This window comes from Amblyraja radiata, chromosome 3 (genome assembly GCF_010909765.2).
Source record: "Amblyraja radiata isolate CabotCenter1 chromosome 3, sAmbRad1.1.pri, whole genome shotgun sequence".
Lineage (NCBI taxonomy): Eukaryota > Metazoa > Chordata > Chondrichthyes > Rajiformes > Rajidae > Amblyraja > Amblyraja radiata.
The window spans coordinates 50,650,456-50,666,433 of NC_045958.1; the positions used below are offsets into that span (position 1 = coordinate 50,650,456).

Genomic DNA, 15,978 nt, shown 5'->3' on the forward strand with positions numbered 1-15,978 from the left:
TTTCTACTTCTTTCATATTTAGCTTTATGAAGCAATTATTTAGTCAACACTCAGACTGCATCAGAACCAGACATATTCATTCACCTCTCATATCTTCAATACCAAAAACATGCATATCTATGAAAAATGGTCCATGTAATTTGCAAATATTCAATAGATCCATTACTTGAAATTTATTAATCCTCTTAAATATAGGTTTGGAAATGTTGCTGGCTATTTGCTTATTGCATCTTACTCTACCTAAATAGCAAATAATTTCTAAAATTAGTTTTTCCTGTGATGGTTAAAAGATATACAAATGTCAAAGAAAGTAAAACATATGCTTACTTCACAGAACAGCAAAGGCATCCATTCCGTAGTTCCAACCACTCCTCATAAAGTTCTCCTGCATGGCTTACTGCCAAAGATTTCTCCACTGCACTCCCTGAAACACCAGATTTGAAATCTTAGTAGGTGCAGTGTTACGAAATGGACAATGATTACGGTAATCAATTTGCAAAGTCAATGCAAGTTATTTAAAGAAATCACATTTGATTGAATGACAAAGAATGGTAATAATTTGCCTCTGTATTAAGAGCTATGAATGTTGCTTACTGACAATCAAGGGATGCGTAAAGCCCATTGAGTATTGGTCTTATTGTCTCCAACTCTATTTGTCTACCTCCTAAAAAAAGATTATTCATCAACTACAAATAATTACAATTATTCCTCATGATTGTCAAGTGCAGTGTATGATATTAATAAGTATGGTTCAAATGTCCTTTTTACATTTCCCCATGTCTGAATCCATGCATTAAAAGGGTCAGTTGCTGTCTTGTTTAGGTCCTATTTAGGAGATTGCTTACCTTCACCAAACTCATTAAGGATTACAGCAATTCTCTTATTATGCTGTTCTGTTAGAATGTAATTCAGAAGTGTTGTTTTACCAGCACCTGTCAAAATACAATAGTAAAAGTTTAAGGTGTGATAATTCTAAAACTGTTACATTTTTTGCTTTCCTTTCCTACCAATGAGTATTCAGCAAGTAAATATTGTAATATTGTGTTCCATGATTAGCATTTCAGATGCTTTCCTATTATTTAACACTTCTAATATTTTAATTTCCCCATATTTTACAGTTTGGCATTGGAACAGTTATGCAATTGAGCTAATGTGTTAATTTACCTTATTAATACTTGCCTAAGTATCCAGTTATGATTGTTACTGGAATCCGTGCACTGCCTGTATTAGGATTTATTTCAATTGGAACCAGCTTAGGACATTCCTCTTCATCCTCATCCGAAAAGACATCAGCCATGTCTCCTACGGTTAAGAATCAGCTAAAAGTTACTGAGTCACTTCAACACAGTAGTTAAATATGAATGAGTCATCACACACTAAAGACATCAAATCCAAGCGGTGGCAAAGAGACACTGTGGCACATTTGGCCAAATCAGTTGGAATCAAGCTACTACATTCCAAAGAAAGGGACCAAGCTTCACCCTTGTGAAAAGAAAAGTACAAACTTTAATAGAAATGATCCAATTAATCGGAATGCTAAAGACACAGTATCCTGGCCAAGTAGTGCCAATTGTTTTTTGTCAATGGATTTCAACTTATTAAATGCTAAGAGCACTGTAAAGAAAACTAATATAATCTTATTTTATTTTGAATGCCGTAGTGCAATTATTTCTTTACATAGATTGCAAGCAAATCTGCAGCTAATATCTACACCTAGACTCTCCAATGAATCTGCAGTTAAAACATAAAACTCCCTGAAGCAGCCCAACATTAATCTGTGGAACCTGTTTACTAATGCAATCTGCCAACCTATTTCCTGGAATATAAATTTTACACCTGCTAGGATTAAAAGTAACAAGGCAACTTTAGAGGGATGTTATTAATTGTTGAGAAGTGCTCCATCCCAGTTGTACCTGTAATAACTTATCTAAACAAAAAAGTGCAAGGTTTAGAATTGTAACTGTCTACATTTGTGACCGCAGAAAACCACATGAACAAATCGCATCAGAAGATAGCCTTCTCAACTTTACCTTGCAAATAAAACATGGGTTATATGTGGAAAACAATGCTGTGATTGGCACACTACTGATCTGGCAAGATATTTGAAATAGCTAATTAGTTTTAATAAATTATATAAATTATAAAGGAGGAACAGTCACATAATAAATTCATCCATTGCCAGAATGAGGCCACAGGCAAACTGAAGGACAGCACCTCAGCCTGCAGCCCAACGTCTGAACATTGAATTCTCCAATTTTTTAGGTATCAACTCAGCCCCCACTTCCTTCCTCCAATTTCCCCCCCCCCCCCTTCCTTGTTGGATCCACTCACATTTATCTCATTTATCCCACTATCCTGCCCCACTTTCCCTTCCCCCTATCTCCTTCCATCTATAATTCTTCCTCTCACTTCACATTTCAGTATTCTTCTCTCCTCATCTTTTGTCCTCTTTTCATCTCTGGTCTTTGTCCACTAATCTGTCAATTGGGCATCCAGAACCCTTTTTTCCCCCAGAATGGAAATGTCCAACACTAGAGGGCATAGCTATTAGGTGAAATGGAGAAAGGCTAATGGAAAGGTACTAGGCAAGTTTTTTTTTGCATAGAGATTGGTGGGGGCAGGGAACGCATTGCCAGGGGTAAGGTTGGAGGCAGATACAATAGTGACGTTCAAGAGGCTTTTTGATAGGCACATGGAAGTGCAAGGAATAGAGGGATATGGTTCATATACAGGCAGATTAGATAATTTTAACGGTGTTGTGTTTGGCACAAACATTGTGGGCCGAAGTGTCTGTTCCCCTGTGCTGTACTGTTTTATGCAATGCTGTCTATGAATCTTGCACTATATGATACATTCATCCATGGCCGTCCGAAGGGGGGGTGCGTTGGGTGCGACCGCAACCCCCTTTTTTCCCCCCTAAGAAAAAATCACAAAAAAACCCCCAAAAAAACAACAACAAAAAAAATCGGGAAAAAAAAATCGACATTCCCACTTTGGAACCGGCCAGTTCTCTGTTCTCCCGTTGCCGGGCAAGAGTGGCTGAATCTGAACCCAACGGCTGTAACCCCCAACACCAGACGACGCTGCGGCGGAGCCCGCTCCCTTCGCCTCCCACATCGCCGGGGCCCAAGCCATCTTCCCCCCACACCACCCACACCACCCACGCTGACCCCCGCTGGGCTCGTGCCACCCCTGCTGGGCTCATGCCACCCCCGCTGGGCCCACGCCACCCCCGCTGGGCTCATGCCATCCCCGCTGGGCCCACGCCACCCCCGCTGGGCCCATGCCACCCCCGCTGACCTCCGCTGGGTCCACTCCACCCTCGCTGACCCCCGCTGGGTCCACGCCACCCCCGCTGGGCCCATGCCACCCCCGCTGGGCCCACACCACCTCCGCTGACCTTCGCTGGGCTCATGCCACCCCCGCTGGGACCACGCCACCCACGCCACCCCCGCTGGGCTCATGCCACCCCCGCTGGGCCCAGATGGGGGGGGAAGAGGGAAAGGGGGGTTATCTTTAGTGTGATTGCAAAATTAAGGTAGGTTTTAGAGCTATTATATTTTCTCCTCCATATGAATAATATTAAACAATATCAAATAATATCAAACAATTGGAACTGCTTTCTTTTCCTTGATAACAATACTGAAAAATATGAATTCCATAGTTTGTGACATAAATACACATTTTAATGGGATCATTATATACAGATGTAACATTTCAATTTCGAGATCAGGGGGAGGGGGGTTGGGGGCAAATATGCGTCAAGCCGATAGCCTAATTGTTAAAGAGTTAAAAGATAGTCTAATCGATAAAGAGCTGAGAAGAGGAATCAGAGCTGCCTAGGAAAGGTACTCTGAGAAGTCAAGGAGCAAGTTCTCAGCTAATGACTTCTTCAGTCTGGCAGGGCATGCAAGAAATCAACAGCTATAAGAGGAAAGCCCCCCGCTATTTGGACAATCTTCAGCTGACGAACGACCTGAATGAGTTTTACTGCAGGCTTGAAAATCAGAAACGTAACCCTGAAATCCCCTCCCCAATAAACACAGCCAGACCCCAGTCTGCAAAGAATGGACCCTGCACCCTCTCCTTCCCATTCACCACTTCACACCTACTTAAGGCAAGACTCCAGTATGAAAAGAGTGGACCCTTTCCCACCCCACCCAACACTTCACACCTACTCACAGCCTGACCTCAGTCTGCAAAGACTGGGCTCTTCTACACCCATCCCACTCCAATCACCACTTCACACCCATTGAATGGCGGTGCAGGCTTGAAGGGCCGAATGGCCTACTCCTGCACCTATTTTCTATGTTTCTAATCATTTTTAACTAGTCCCTGCCTGCTTCAAAGTACTATTGTCCCTGTATCCAAAAAGGTAAGGATTACTGGCCTTAATGACTACAGGCTTGTTGCATTGACCTCTGTAGTCATGAAGACCGTTGAAAGGCTTGTGCTGGCCAAGCTGAAAAATATCACAATCCCTCTGCTGGACCCTCTGCATTTTGCATATAGGGCCAATAGATCTGTGGATGATGCAGTCAATCTGGGCCTTCACTTCATCCTCCAGCACCTAGACCGCCAAGAGACCCGGATGGTAGTTTGCCTCCCTGGTGCCAGGGTCAGGGATGTGTCTGAACGGGTCCAAGAAATACTGAAATGGGAGGGAGAGGAGCCTGAAGTTGTGGTACATATAGGTACCAACGACATAGGTAAAAAAAGAGAAGAGGTCCTGAAAGAAGAATTTAGGGAGTTAGGTAGAGAGTTAAGGAGAAGGACTGCAAAGGTAACAATCTCAGGATTACTGCCTGTGCCACACGACAGTGAGAGTAGGAATGGAGCGAGGTGGAGGATAAATGAGTGGATGAGGGACTGGTGCAGTGGGTATAGATTCAAGTTTCTGGATCATTGGGACCTCTTTTGGGGAAGGTGCGACCTGTACAGAAAGGACGGGTTGCACTTGGAACTCGAGGGGGACCAATATCCTGGCGGGGAGATTTGCAAAGGCTACTGGGGAGACTTTAAACTAGTATGGTTGGGGGGAGGGACTCAAATTGGGAAAGCTAGCAGTCAGTGTGTGAGGCAGGAGGCAGAGAATGGCACTCTGACCCAAAATGTAGGGGAGAGAGAAGAAAAGGACAATAAACAGAATAAGAGAGGGTGGGTTTCTTAAATGTGTATATTTTAATGCTAGGAGCATTGTAAGAAAGGTGGATTAACTTAGAGCCTGGATTGACACCTGGAAGTATGATGTTGTGGCGATCAGTGAAACATGGTTGCAGGAGGGCTGTGATTGGAAACTAAATATTCCAGGATTTCGTTGCTTCAGGTGTGATAGAATTGGAGGGGCAAGAGGTGGAGGTGTTGCATTGCTTATCAGGGAAGCTATTACAGCAGTGCTTTGGCAGGATAGATTAGAGGGCTCGTCTAGGGAGGCTATTTGGGTGGAACTGAGAAATGGGAAAGGGGTAGCAAGACTTATAGGGGTGTATTATAGACCGCCAAATGGGGAGCGAGAATTGGAAGAGCAAATATGTAAGGAGATTGCAGATATTAGTAGTAAGCACAAGGTAGTGATTGTGGGAGATTTCAACTTTCCACACATAGACTGGGAAACACATTCTGTAAATGGGCTGGATGGGTTGGAGTTTGTAAAATGTGTGCAGGATAGTTTTTTGCAGCAATACATAGAAGTACCTACTAGAGAAGGGGTGGTGCTGGACCTCCTGTTAGGAAATGAGACGGGTCAGGTGGCAGAGGTATGCGTTGGGGAACAGTTCGGGACCAGTGATCACAATACCATTAGTTTCAATATAATTATGGAGAGGGTCAGAACTGGACCTAGGGTTGAGATTTTTGATTGGAGAAAGGCTAACTTTGAGGAGATGCGAAAGGATTTAAAAGGAGTAAATTGGGACTTTTTGTTTTATGGGAAAGATGTGGAAGAGAAATGGAGTACATTTAAAGGTGAAATTTTAAGAGTACAGAATCTTTATGTCCCTGTTCGGTTGAAAGGAAATAGTAAAAATCGGAAAGAGCCATGGTTTTCAAGGGAAATTGGACACTTGGTTCGGAAAAAGAGGGAGATCTACAATAATTATAGGCAGCATGGAGTAAATGAGGTGCTTGAGGAGTATAAAGAATGTAAACAGAATCTTAAGAAAGAAATTAGAAAAGCTAAAAGAAGATACGAGGTTGCTTTGGCAAGTAAGGTGAAAGTAAACCCAAAGGGTTTCTACAGCTATATTAATAGCAAAAGGATAACGAGGGATAAAATTGGTCCATTAGAGAGTCAGAGTGGACAGCTATCTGCAGAGCCAAAAGAGATGGGGGAGATATTGAACAATTTATTTTCTTCGGTATTCACCAAGGAGAAGGATATTGAATTATGTGAGGTGAGGGAAACAAGTAGAGTAGCTATGGAAACTATGAGATTCAAAGAAGAGGAAGTACTGACACTTTTGAGAAATATAAAAGTGGATAAGTCTCCAGGTCCGGACAGGATATTCCCTAGGACATTGAGGGAAGTTAGTGTAGAAATAGCCGGGGCTATGACAGAAATATTTCAAATGTCATTAGAAACGGGAATAGTGTCGGAGGATTGGCGTACTGCGCATGTTGTTCCATTGTTTAAAAAGGGGTCTAAGAGTAAACCTAGCAATTATAGACCTGTTAGTTTGACGTCAGTGGTGGGCAAATTAATGGAAAGGATACTTAGAGATAATATATATAAGCATCTGGATAAACAGGGTCTGATTAGGAACAGTCAACATGGATTTGTGCCTGGAAGGTCATGTTTGACTAATCTTCTTGAATTTTTTGAAGAGGTTACTTGGGAAATTGATGAGGGTAAAGCAGTGGATGTTGTATATATGGACTTCAGTAAGGCCTTTGACAAGGTTCCTCATGGAAGGTTGGTTAAGAAGGTTCAATGGTTGGGTATTAATGGTGGATTAGCAAGATGGATTCAACAGTGGCTGAATGGGAGATGCCAGAGAGTAATGGTGGATGGTTGTTTGTCAGGTTGGAGGCCAGTGACTAGTGGGGTGCCACAGGGATCTGTGTTGGGTCCACTGTTGTTTGTCATGTACATCAATGATCTGGATGATGGTGTGGTAAATTGGATTAGTAAGTATGCAGATGATACTAAGATAGGTGGGGTTGTGGATAATGAAGTAGATTTTCAAAGTCTACAGAGAGATTTATGCCAGTTGGAAGAGTGGACTGAAAGATGGCAGATGGAGTTTAATGCTGATAAGTGTGAGGTGCTACATCTTGGCAGGACAAATCAAAATAGGACGTACATGGTAAATGGTAGGGAATTGAAGAATGCATGTGAACAGAGGGATCTGGGAATAACTGTGCACAGTTCCCTGAAAGTGGAATCTCATGTAGATAGGGTGGTAAAGAAAGTTTTTGGTGTGCTGGCCTTTATAAATCAGAGCATTGAGTATAGAAGTTGGGATGTAATGTTAAAATTGTACAAGGCATTGGTGAGGCCAATTCTGGAGTATGGGGTACAATTTTGGTCGCCTAATTATAGGAAGGATGTCAACAAAATAGAGAGAGTACAGAGGAGATTTACTAGAATGTTGCCTGGGTTTCAGCAACTAAGTTACAGAGAAAGGTTGAACAAGTTAGGGCTTTATTCTTTGGAGCACAGAAGGTTAAGGGGGGACTTGATAGAGGTCTTTAAAATGATGAGAGGGATAGAGTTGACGTGGATAAGCTTTTCCCACTGAGAGTAGGGAAGTTTCAAACAAGGGGACATGACTTGAGAATTAAGGGACAGAAGTTTAGGGGTAACATGAGGGGGAACTTCTTTACTCAGAGAGTGGTGGCTGTGTGGAATGAGCTTCCAGTGAAGGTGGTGGAGGCAGGTTCGTTTTTATCATTTAAAAATAAATTGGATAGTTATATGGACGGGAAAGGAATGGAGGGTTATGGTCTGAGCGCAGGTATATGGGACTAGGGGAGAATACGTGTTCGGCACGGACTAGAAGGGTCGAGATGGCCTGTTTCCGTGCTGTAATTGTTATATGGTTATTATATGGTTATATGGAACCTATGCGAGGATTTTGTTTTATTGATTTTAGCTCTGCATTCAACTCCATTGTGCCAGAGCTACTACGCTCCAAACTTTCTGAGTTGACTGTGCCTGAACCCCTCTGTCGGTGGATCACCAGCTTTCTGACAGACAGGAAGCAGCATGTGAGGCGGGAAAGCATATCTTGGACCCGCAAACGCTCACCATAGGAGCACCGCAAGATGCGTACTCTCCCCTCTCCTCTACTCTCGCCACACCAATGACTGCACCTCCACAGACACCTCTGTCAAGTTTCTCAAGTTTGCTGATTGGACTGATCCAGGATGGGATCTCTGTACTCTTTTCAGTTTGACATCTTTGCTATAACATGGTGCTCAGAACTGAACACAATATTCTAAATGCGGTCTTACCAAAGTCTTATACAACTGCAACATGACCTCCCAACTTCTATACTCAATACTCTGACTGATGAAGGCCAAAGTGCCAAAATACTTTTTGACCACCTGATATACCTGCGACACGATCTTCAAGGAACCATGCAACCATTAACCATTCTTCTGCCCACCTGGCTGATTGATCCAGATCCTGCTGCAATCTTTCACAACCATCTTCACTATCTGCAAAACCACTCACTTCTGTATCATCAGCAAACTTGTTAATCTTGCCCTGTTCTGTGACGTTTCACAGAGTGCTGGAGTAACTCAGCAGGCCAGGCTGAGTATAAAAGTTGGGAGGTCATGTTGCAGTTGCATAAGAAGTTGGTGAGGCCGCATTCAGAGTAATGTGGTCAGTTCTGGGCACCATGTTATAGGAAATATGTCATCAAACTGGAAAGGGTACAGTGAAGATTTATGAGGATGTTGCCAGGACTAGAGAGCCAGAGCTATAGGGAGAGGTTGAGTAGGCTGGGACTATTTCATGGAGCACAGGAGGATGAGGGATGATCTAATAGAGATGTATAAAATCATGATTTGAATAGATATGGTTGAGGCTTTTGCCCAGAGTAAGTGAATCGAGGAGCAGAGGACATAAGTTGGTGAAGGGCAAAAGATTTAATAGGAATCTGTGGGGTATGTTTTTCACACAAAGGGTGGTAGGTGTATGGAACAAGCTGCCAGAGGAGGTAGTTGAGGCAGGGACTATCGCAACATTTAAGAAACAGTTAGACAGATACATGGATAGGACAGGTTCGGTGGGATATGGATCAAACGTGGGCAGGTGGGACTAGTGCAGATGGGGCATGCTGTGCCGAAGGGCCTTTTTCCACACTGGATCACCCTATGACTCTATCTTTCCCTCTCAAACCCATTCTCCTGCCTTCTCCCCATTACCTCTGACACCCATATCAATCAAGAATCTATCAATCTCCTCCTGAAAAATGTCCATTGACGACCTCCACAGCTGTCTGTGGCAATGAATTCCAGTTCACCACCCTCTGACTAAAGAAATTCCTGCTCATCTCCTTCCTAAAGGAATGTTTTTTAATTCTGAGGCTGTGGCCACTGGTCCTGGACTCTCCCACTAGTGGAAACACCCTCTCCAAATCCACTCCATCCAGGTTTTTACCAGGCTGGGACAGACGGCAACAGCTTCACACTGTGTCCCAAAGCTTGTGTCCTGTCCTGCATCACCCAAGGCAGCAGAGATGTTACAGGAGAGGGCAAGCACCGTAACAAAGTAGCTCACGATGGTTTGGGTAACATTCAGGAATGTCTATGCATGTCACATCATGAATATTACTGAAGAACGGTCTTGACCCGAAATATAATCTATACCATTTCTCCAGAGATGCTGCCTGACCCACTGAGTTACTCCAGCACTCTGTGACCTGTCACCTATCCATGTTCTCCACAGATGCTGCCTGACTCGCTGAGTTACTCCAGCACTCAGTGAAACGTCACCTATTCATATTCTCCGCAGATGCTGCCTGACCCACTGAGTTACTCCAGCACTTTGTGACTATTTTCACTTCACCCATCTGCCCAAGCCCACTCTCCCCCCTCCTTTCCTATGTTCCTTTCCACCCATAAACCTCTCTCTGCCTTTACATTTCACTCCTCTTTCAAATCTACTCTACTTATCTACATGCATTTTTCTTCTTCACTTTTTAGTCATAGAATGATGCAGTGTGGAAACAGGCCCTTCAGCCCAACATGCCCACACCGACCGACATGTCCCATCTAAACTAGTCCCACTCACACGCGTCTGGCCCATATAGATCTAAATCTGTCCTATCCATGTACGTGTCCAAATGTCTCTTAAACAGTAGGATAGTCCAAGCCTTAACTACCTCCTCTGGCAGCTCGTTACATACACCCAGAACCCTTTGTGTGAAAAAGCTACCTCTCAGGTTCCTGTTAATTTCTGAAATATTGGTCATAAATTTGGTGCAAAAATGCTCCAAAATAAGGCTCAGAATGCATCAGAGAGAATCTAAAAACCCTGGCATCGAGGGACTTCATGCTTCGCGCACATTATTTCACATTAAGTTTTTTGTAATCCTGTCATGCCACCCCCCTTTTTGAAAAGCTTCGTACGGGCCTGTTCATCAAATGTTTTCTGTTATAGGAATGTCCTGTATGCAGATAGTGCACAAATACATTAAGGTGAAAGATGATACACGATTAGACATGCTGATGTGCACATAATAATGGGCGGGGCACAAAAGAAGACCACAACAATAACAGTCGCTGGCACAAATGCTAGTCAAATGTATTAACAAAATAGAATGTAGTAGAAAATGTACATTGTGGATTCCTGTGACCTTAGAACTACACCACGCTATTCCATATGTACCTCCATTCTCCTGTTTGATTGCTTAATCTTTAAGGTATTTTTTGTTAGCCTGAGGCCCTTCATTTAAATGTAACATCTCCAAGTTCAGTCATCTTCCTCTTGTTCACCCGTGGTTGGGGCCTTTGAACCCTCCGCTATTTCAGGCCCTCTCGCCGGGATGACGGAACTCCGACGTCGGAACGGAAGAACACACTCAGCGGCCTGGAGTTCCGAATCAGCCGCTTCCTACCGGAGACCGCGACTTCCGAAGTCCACAGGCCGAGCTGGGCGGAGATTCAACGCTGGCGATCCTCGGCGAAAGATCACAGGCCTCCGAGATGTTAAAGTCAGCGCCACCCGCGGCTGGAAGCTCCACGGACCACAGCTCCATGGTGTTAAAGCAGCAGGCTCAACACTTCGGAGCTCCAACACGGCGATCCCGGTAAGGCATCGCCCGCTCCGCGATGGTAATTCTGTGCTGTGCCGCTGCTGAAGCTCTGGCCGGTCTCCGGCAGGAAAGGCCGCGCCAATCCAGATGGTAGGCCGCGAGGGGAGGGCGAAGCTGCGGCTCAGAGAAAAGACGCATCCTCGACCAGGATGTGACTGAGAAGACGGTTTCCCCCTCCCCCCCCCCCCCCCCCCCCCCCCCCACCACTCCCCACATAAAAAGGACTAAAATACCTCCATAAACAAACTTTTAGACAGACTAAAAATAATGAAAAAGGATGAAAGGACAGTCAGCTGCTGGCGAGGCTGCCACACGCGATGGCGCCACCACTCATAACCAAAGTCCTATAATGCTGTTAAAGGTCTTGTCATTAACTGTATTCTTTCCCCTTGCATTCAACCTCCCAAACTGCAAAACCTCACACATGTTCAGATTAAACTCCATCTGCCATTTCTGTAACTGAGCTACCACCACCCATTTCTATAACTCATCTACGTCCACCTATTTTGACATAATCTGCAAACCTACTAGCCAACATTTATATCCAAGTCATTTATATGTCACACACCTTCAGCCAGAATAATACCTTTCCACCTACTTCAACTGTGTCTTCTAGTAAGGCAGTTTCTCAATACAAATGACAAAGTCACCATGGATCGCACGTTTCTTAATCTTCTGGATCAGCCTACCATGATAGACTTTATGTGTCTTGCTAAAATCCATGTAGACAACATCCATCGCCCAACCCTCATCAATCACTTCTGTCACCTCCTCAAAACTCAATCCTGTTCACAAGACTATCCCGAAGGATCCTCTCCCGAAGGATCCTCTCTTCTCTACCACTGATTATAGGCTCACCAGCCTATCATCTTAATTGTCTTTGCTTCCCTTCTTAAACAAAGGAAAAATATTGGCTACTCTCCAATCCTCCAGGACATTGCCTGTGCTGGAAATGGTACAATTATCTTTGCCACAGCTCCTGCAATCTCCTATTTTGCCTCAGTAACCTGGGTTAGATTCCATCTGGCCCTAGGTTTGCGAAACATAGACATAGAAAATAGGTGCAGGAGTAGGCCATTCGGCCCTTCGAGCCTGCACCACCATTCAATAAGATCATGGCTGATCATCCAACTCAGTATCCTGTACCTGCCTTCTCTCCATACCCCCTGATCCCTTTAGCCACAAGGGCCACATCTAACCCTCTTAAATATAGCCAATGAACTGACCTCAACTACCTTCTGTGGCAGAGAGTTCCAGAGATTCACCACTCTCTGCGTGAAAAATGTTTTTCTCATCTCGGTCCTAAAGGATTTCCCCTTTATCCTTAAACTGTGACCCCTTGTCCTGGACTTCCCCAAACATCGGGAACAATCTTCCTGCATCTAGCCTGTCCAACCCCCTAAGATTTTATAAGTTTCTATAAGATCCCCCCTCAATCTTCTAAATTCTAGCGAGTACAAGCCGAGTCTATCCAGTCTTTCTTCATATGAAAGTCCTGATATCCCAGGAATCAGTCTGGTGAACCTTCTCTGTACTCCCTCTAAGGCAAGAATGTCTTTCCTCAGATTTGGAGACCAAAACTGTACACAATACTCCAGGTGTGGTCTCACCAATACCCTGTACAACTGCAGTAGAACCTCCCTGCTCCTATACTCAAATCCTTTTGCTATAAATGCTAACATACCAGTCGCCTTTTTCATAGCCTGCTGCACCTGCATGCCTACTTTCAATGACTGGTGTACCATGACACCCAGGTCTCGTTGCAAGGTTTTGTTCACCTTAATGCTCTTCAAGAGCCACAAAATCACCTTCCGCCTTGAATTCAGTCTATTCTCCACTATCTCACTATCAACAGATGCAAAGTACTCGTTGAGTACCTAGACTTCACCCCCTGATTCCAAGCATAAATTCCCTCCTTTATCCTTGAACTGTCCTACCCTCTGGTTTTTAATGTAGGTATATAAAAAGCCTTGGGATTATTTTTAATTATATTAACCAATAACATTTCTTGGCTCCTTGTGGCTCTTCTAATTTCCCACTCGAGTTCTTTCCTGCTAGCTTTATAATCATCAAAGGCCTTGTCGGATTTCAATTTTCTAACCTTACCTAAGTTTCATTTTTCCTTCTGATAAATGTACATTGTTGGTCATCTAAGATTCCCTTATCTTGCCATTCTTATTCTTCCTCCTTACTGGAACATGCTGGTGTTGAATCCCAGTAACAACTGCTCCCAATTTACTCATCCCAGTTCCTACCTAATAATGCTGTCATCCGTCTTACTCCAATTTAGTTATTTCCCCCCCAAGGTACAGACAATTGCTATGCTTATCTTCCTTGCACCTTTCTCGTGTATCCTGCCTTCTTAAATGACTGCTACAATCCAACTACAACATAATTTTCCACCAACATTCGGTGTTCCTCACCTTTCCTGCAATTTTACCAAGGCTTGACTCTCTGTTAGGTGAATCTCTGCTCCTCTCTGGGCATCCTAGAGAGGGTCTAGGGTATTCCATCTGTTCATGAAAAATTAACGTCACCCTAAATGATCCATCCTGCTTACTTAGGAATATGTGCGGGACTAATCATACTCTTTCCTATCCAATTCACCTTGACTTAATGCTGGTCATGTTAATCCTACCAACGGGTCATCGATTACTGTCCCTTACTACCTCTCAAACAATAAGGCCTTTGGCATCTACAAGTTGAATGCTAATGATATATCGATCTCATGGTCTTGTCCGAAACTTGGCTGACAGATGATGACACTTTTCTCCTAAGTGATGACTCACCATATTGGCCACTAATTACCATATTTCCAATCACGGTATTTTACATCGTCTTTACGATCTGCTAATGAAGTTCAGATTTTGTTTGATAACCAGTGAAATGTTTACATTGAAAACACTGCGTGAATGCAAGCTGTTATCAAAACAATAGTGACTTATACTCACAGACGCAGTAATAAATGCATTAATATTATGGACGAGACATGTTATCAGAAAAATGTTTGTCTGCTGTTTAAACAGTAAGGGACACTCTACGCCATAAATACGTACTGACCAGCATTCTTAAAACTGAACAATTGCTCAGGAATGCATGAAGTCTTTGACAATAATGCATTGAAAAGAACACGAGACCTTCATTGCACGAACGCAGCTTTTTGAACTACCGTATACTTATACCGTATACTGCCGCATAGTTATCAATGCACCACGATATGAAGCATCTCAGTATTTTATTCGACTCGAATCACTCGATCAATATGTTAACATTTCACATTAATAACGGATGAATTGTAATGGCAGTATTCGTCCTCATCAAAACCTCAGCTATTACACCATAACTATCCTGTGAACAGAAATCAAATGTCTGTTCACTTCTCTTTTGAAATAAATTAAGGGCATGAAGTAAGCAGTGCTGGAAATGCTCACCTCTCTGCACACTGTTTGAGTCAAAGATACTAGAGGAGCTGGTTTGAGTGGGATTCGCCTCCCTCTGCAGCCGCTTCCGGTGTCACATGGACCGAGCTCGCGCGCACAACGAGCCGCGCCGAACGTTCCATGCGTGGAACCTTGTGTCAGCCGTGCACGGGCTCGCTCGGGTCGGCGTTCCTTTCCTCCTACTTTTCACAACCCGAGACCGCTCCCCACATATGTTGCATGTGTCTCACAGTTGCGGCTCTGTCAAAGGTTTGTTTTTAAAATGAAGCTGTTTCAAACTTCATCTTTTGCTGTTCATCTCTCCTGCAGCTTATTTAATTGCACACGCTTCCTTATATTCTTAGAATCAAGGAACTGCAGATGCTGGTTTACAACAAAAAAAGACACATAGTGCTAAAGTAACTCAGCGGGTCAGACAGCATCTCTGGACAACATTTAACAGGAACCAGAGGGGTAATTTTTTCCACACAAAGGGTGGTGGGTGTATGCAACGAACTGCTGGTGGATGTCTGGAGGTAGTTGAGTTACAACGTTTAAGAAACAGACAAGTACATGGATCGAACGGGGGGGGGGGGTTGGGCGAAATGCAGGCAGGTGGGACTAGAATTGATGGGACATGTTGGTTAGTGTGGGCAAGGTGGGCCTGTTTCCTCGCTTCAAGACGCTGCATGAACATCGTTTTTGTAGTAAATGCCTACTATGTTCTGTGTGCTGAAGCAAAGCAAGAATTTCATTGTCCTATCAGGGACATATGACAATAAACTCACTTGAACTTGAACTACCATACCGTACAACGCGCTGTTTTGTGTATCTTGTGTTTTATCATTGTTGGCAGATCAATTTACCTCCTGGGATAAATAAAGTTCTATCATATCGTATCACGATGATGTTTCGTGTCAGGACCCTTCTTCATACTGGCCTATCCAGAGATGCTGCCTGGATGACCCGCTGAGTTACTCCAGCACTTTGTATCCCCACCTGCACCTCTCCAACTCAGGAAATAATGGCATTTATCTACAATTTTTTCCAAAAATGTAGGTTTTAAGGAATTCTTTAAATGGAAGAATGGTTAGTCAAGGACTAGAGATATTTAGAGAGAAAGTTCTAGAGTTTAGGACATTAATAGCTGGAGGCACACCAACCAGTAGTAGTGCAATTATATTTGGGGACATGGAAAAAGCCAGGTGGAAAAATACAAATTTCAGGCAGCGGGACACCAGTGGATTTAGAGATTGTGGAGGATTAAAGGTTTGCCACTGCTACACGGGTGG

The 15,978-nt window shown here is 43.7% G+C and overlaps 1 protein-coding gene across 2 annotated transcripts in view; it reads right to left on the reverse strand.

Annotated features, from left to right (window-relative positions):
• Positions 1–14,797, reverse strand: part of cbwd1 (COBW domain containing 1) — a 73,957-nt gene extending 59,160 nt beyond the window's left edge. The window contains exons 1-4 of one of the 2 annotated variants that reach the window (XM_033017781.1): positions 14,699–14,797; positions 1,180–1,302; positions 846–932; positions 328–424 (exon numbers count right to left, since the gene is read on the reverse strand). In XM_033017781.1, coding sequence (XP_032873672.1) covers positions 328–424; positions 846–932; positions 1,180–1,297 — 302 coding nt within the window. In that variant the 5' untranslated portion in view covers positions 1,298–1,302; positions 14,699–14,797. Of the gene's footprint in view, positions 1–327; positions 425–845; positions 933–1,179; positions 1,306–14,698 lie in introns of both variants that reach the window. The other variant, XM_033017782.1, reaches the window with a different exon arrangement.
• Positions 14,798–15,978: the final 1,181 nt, after the last annotated feature.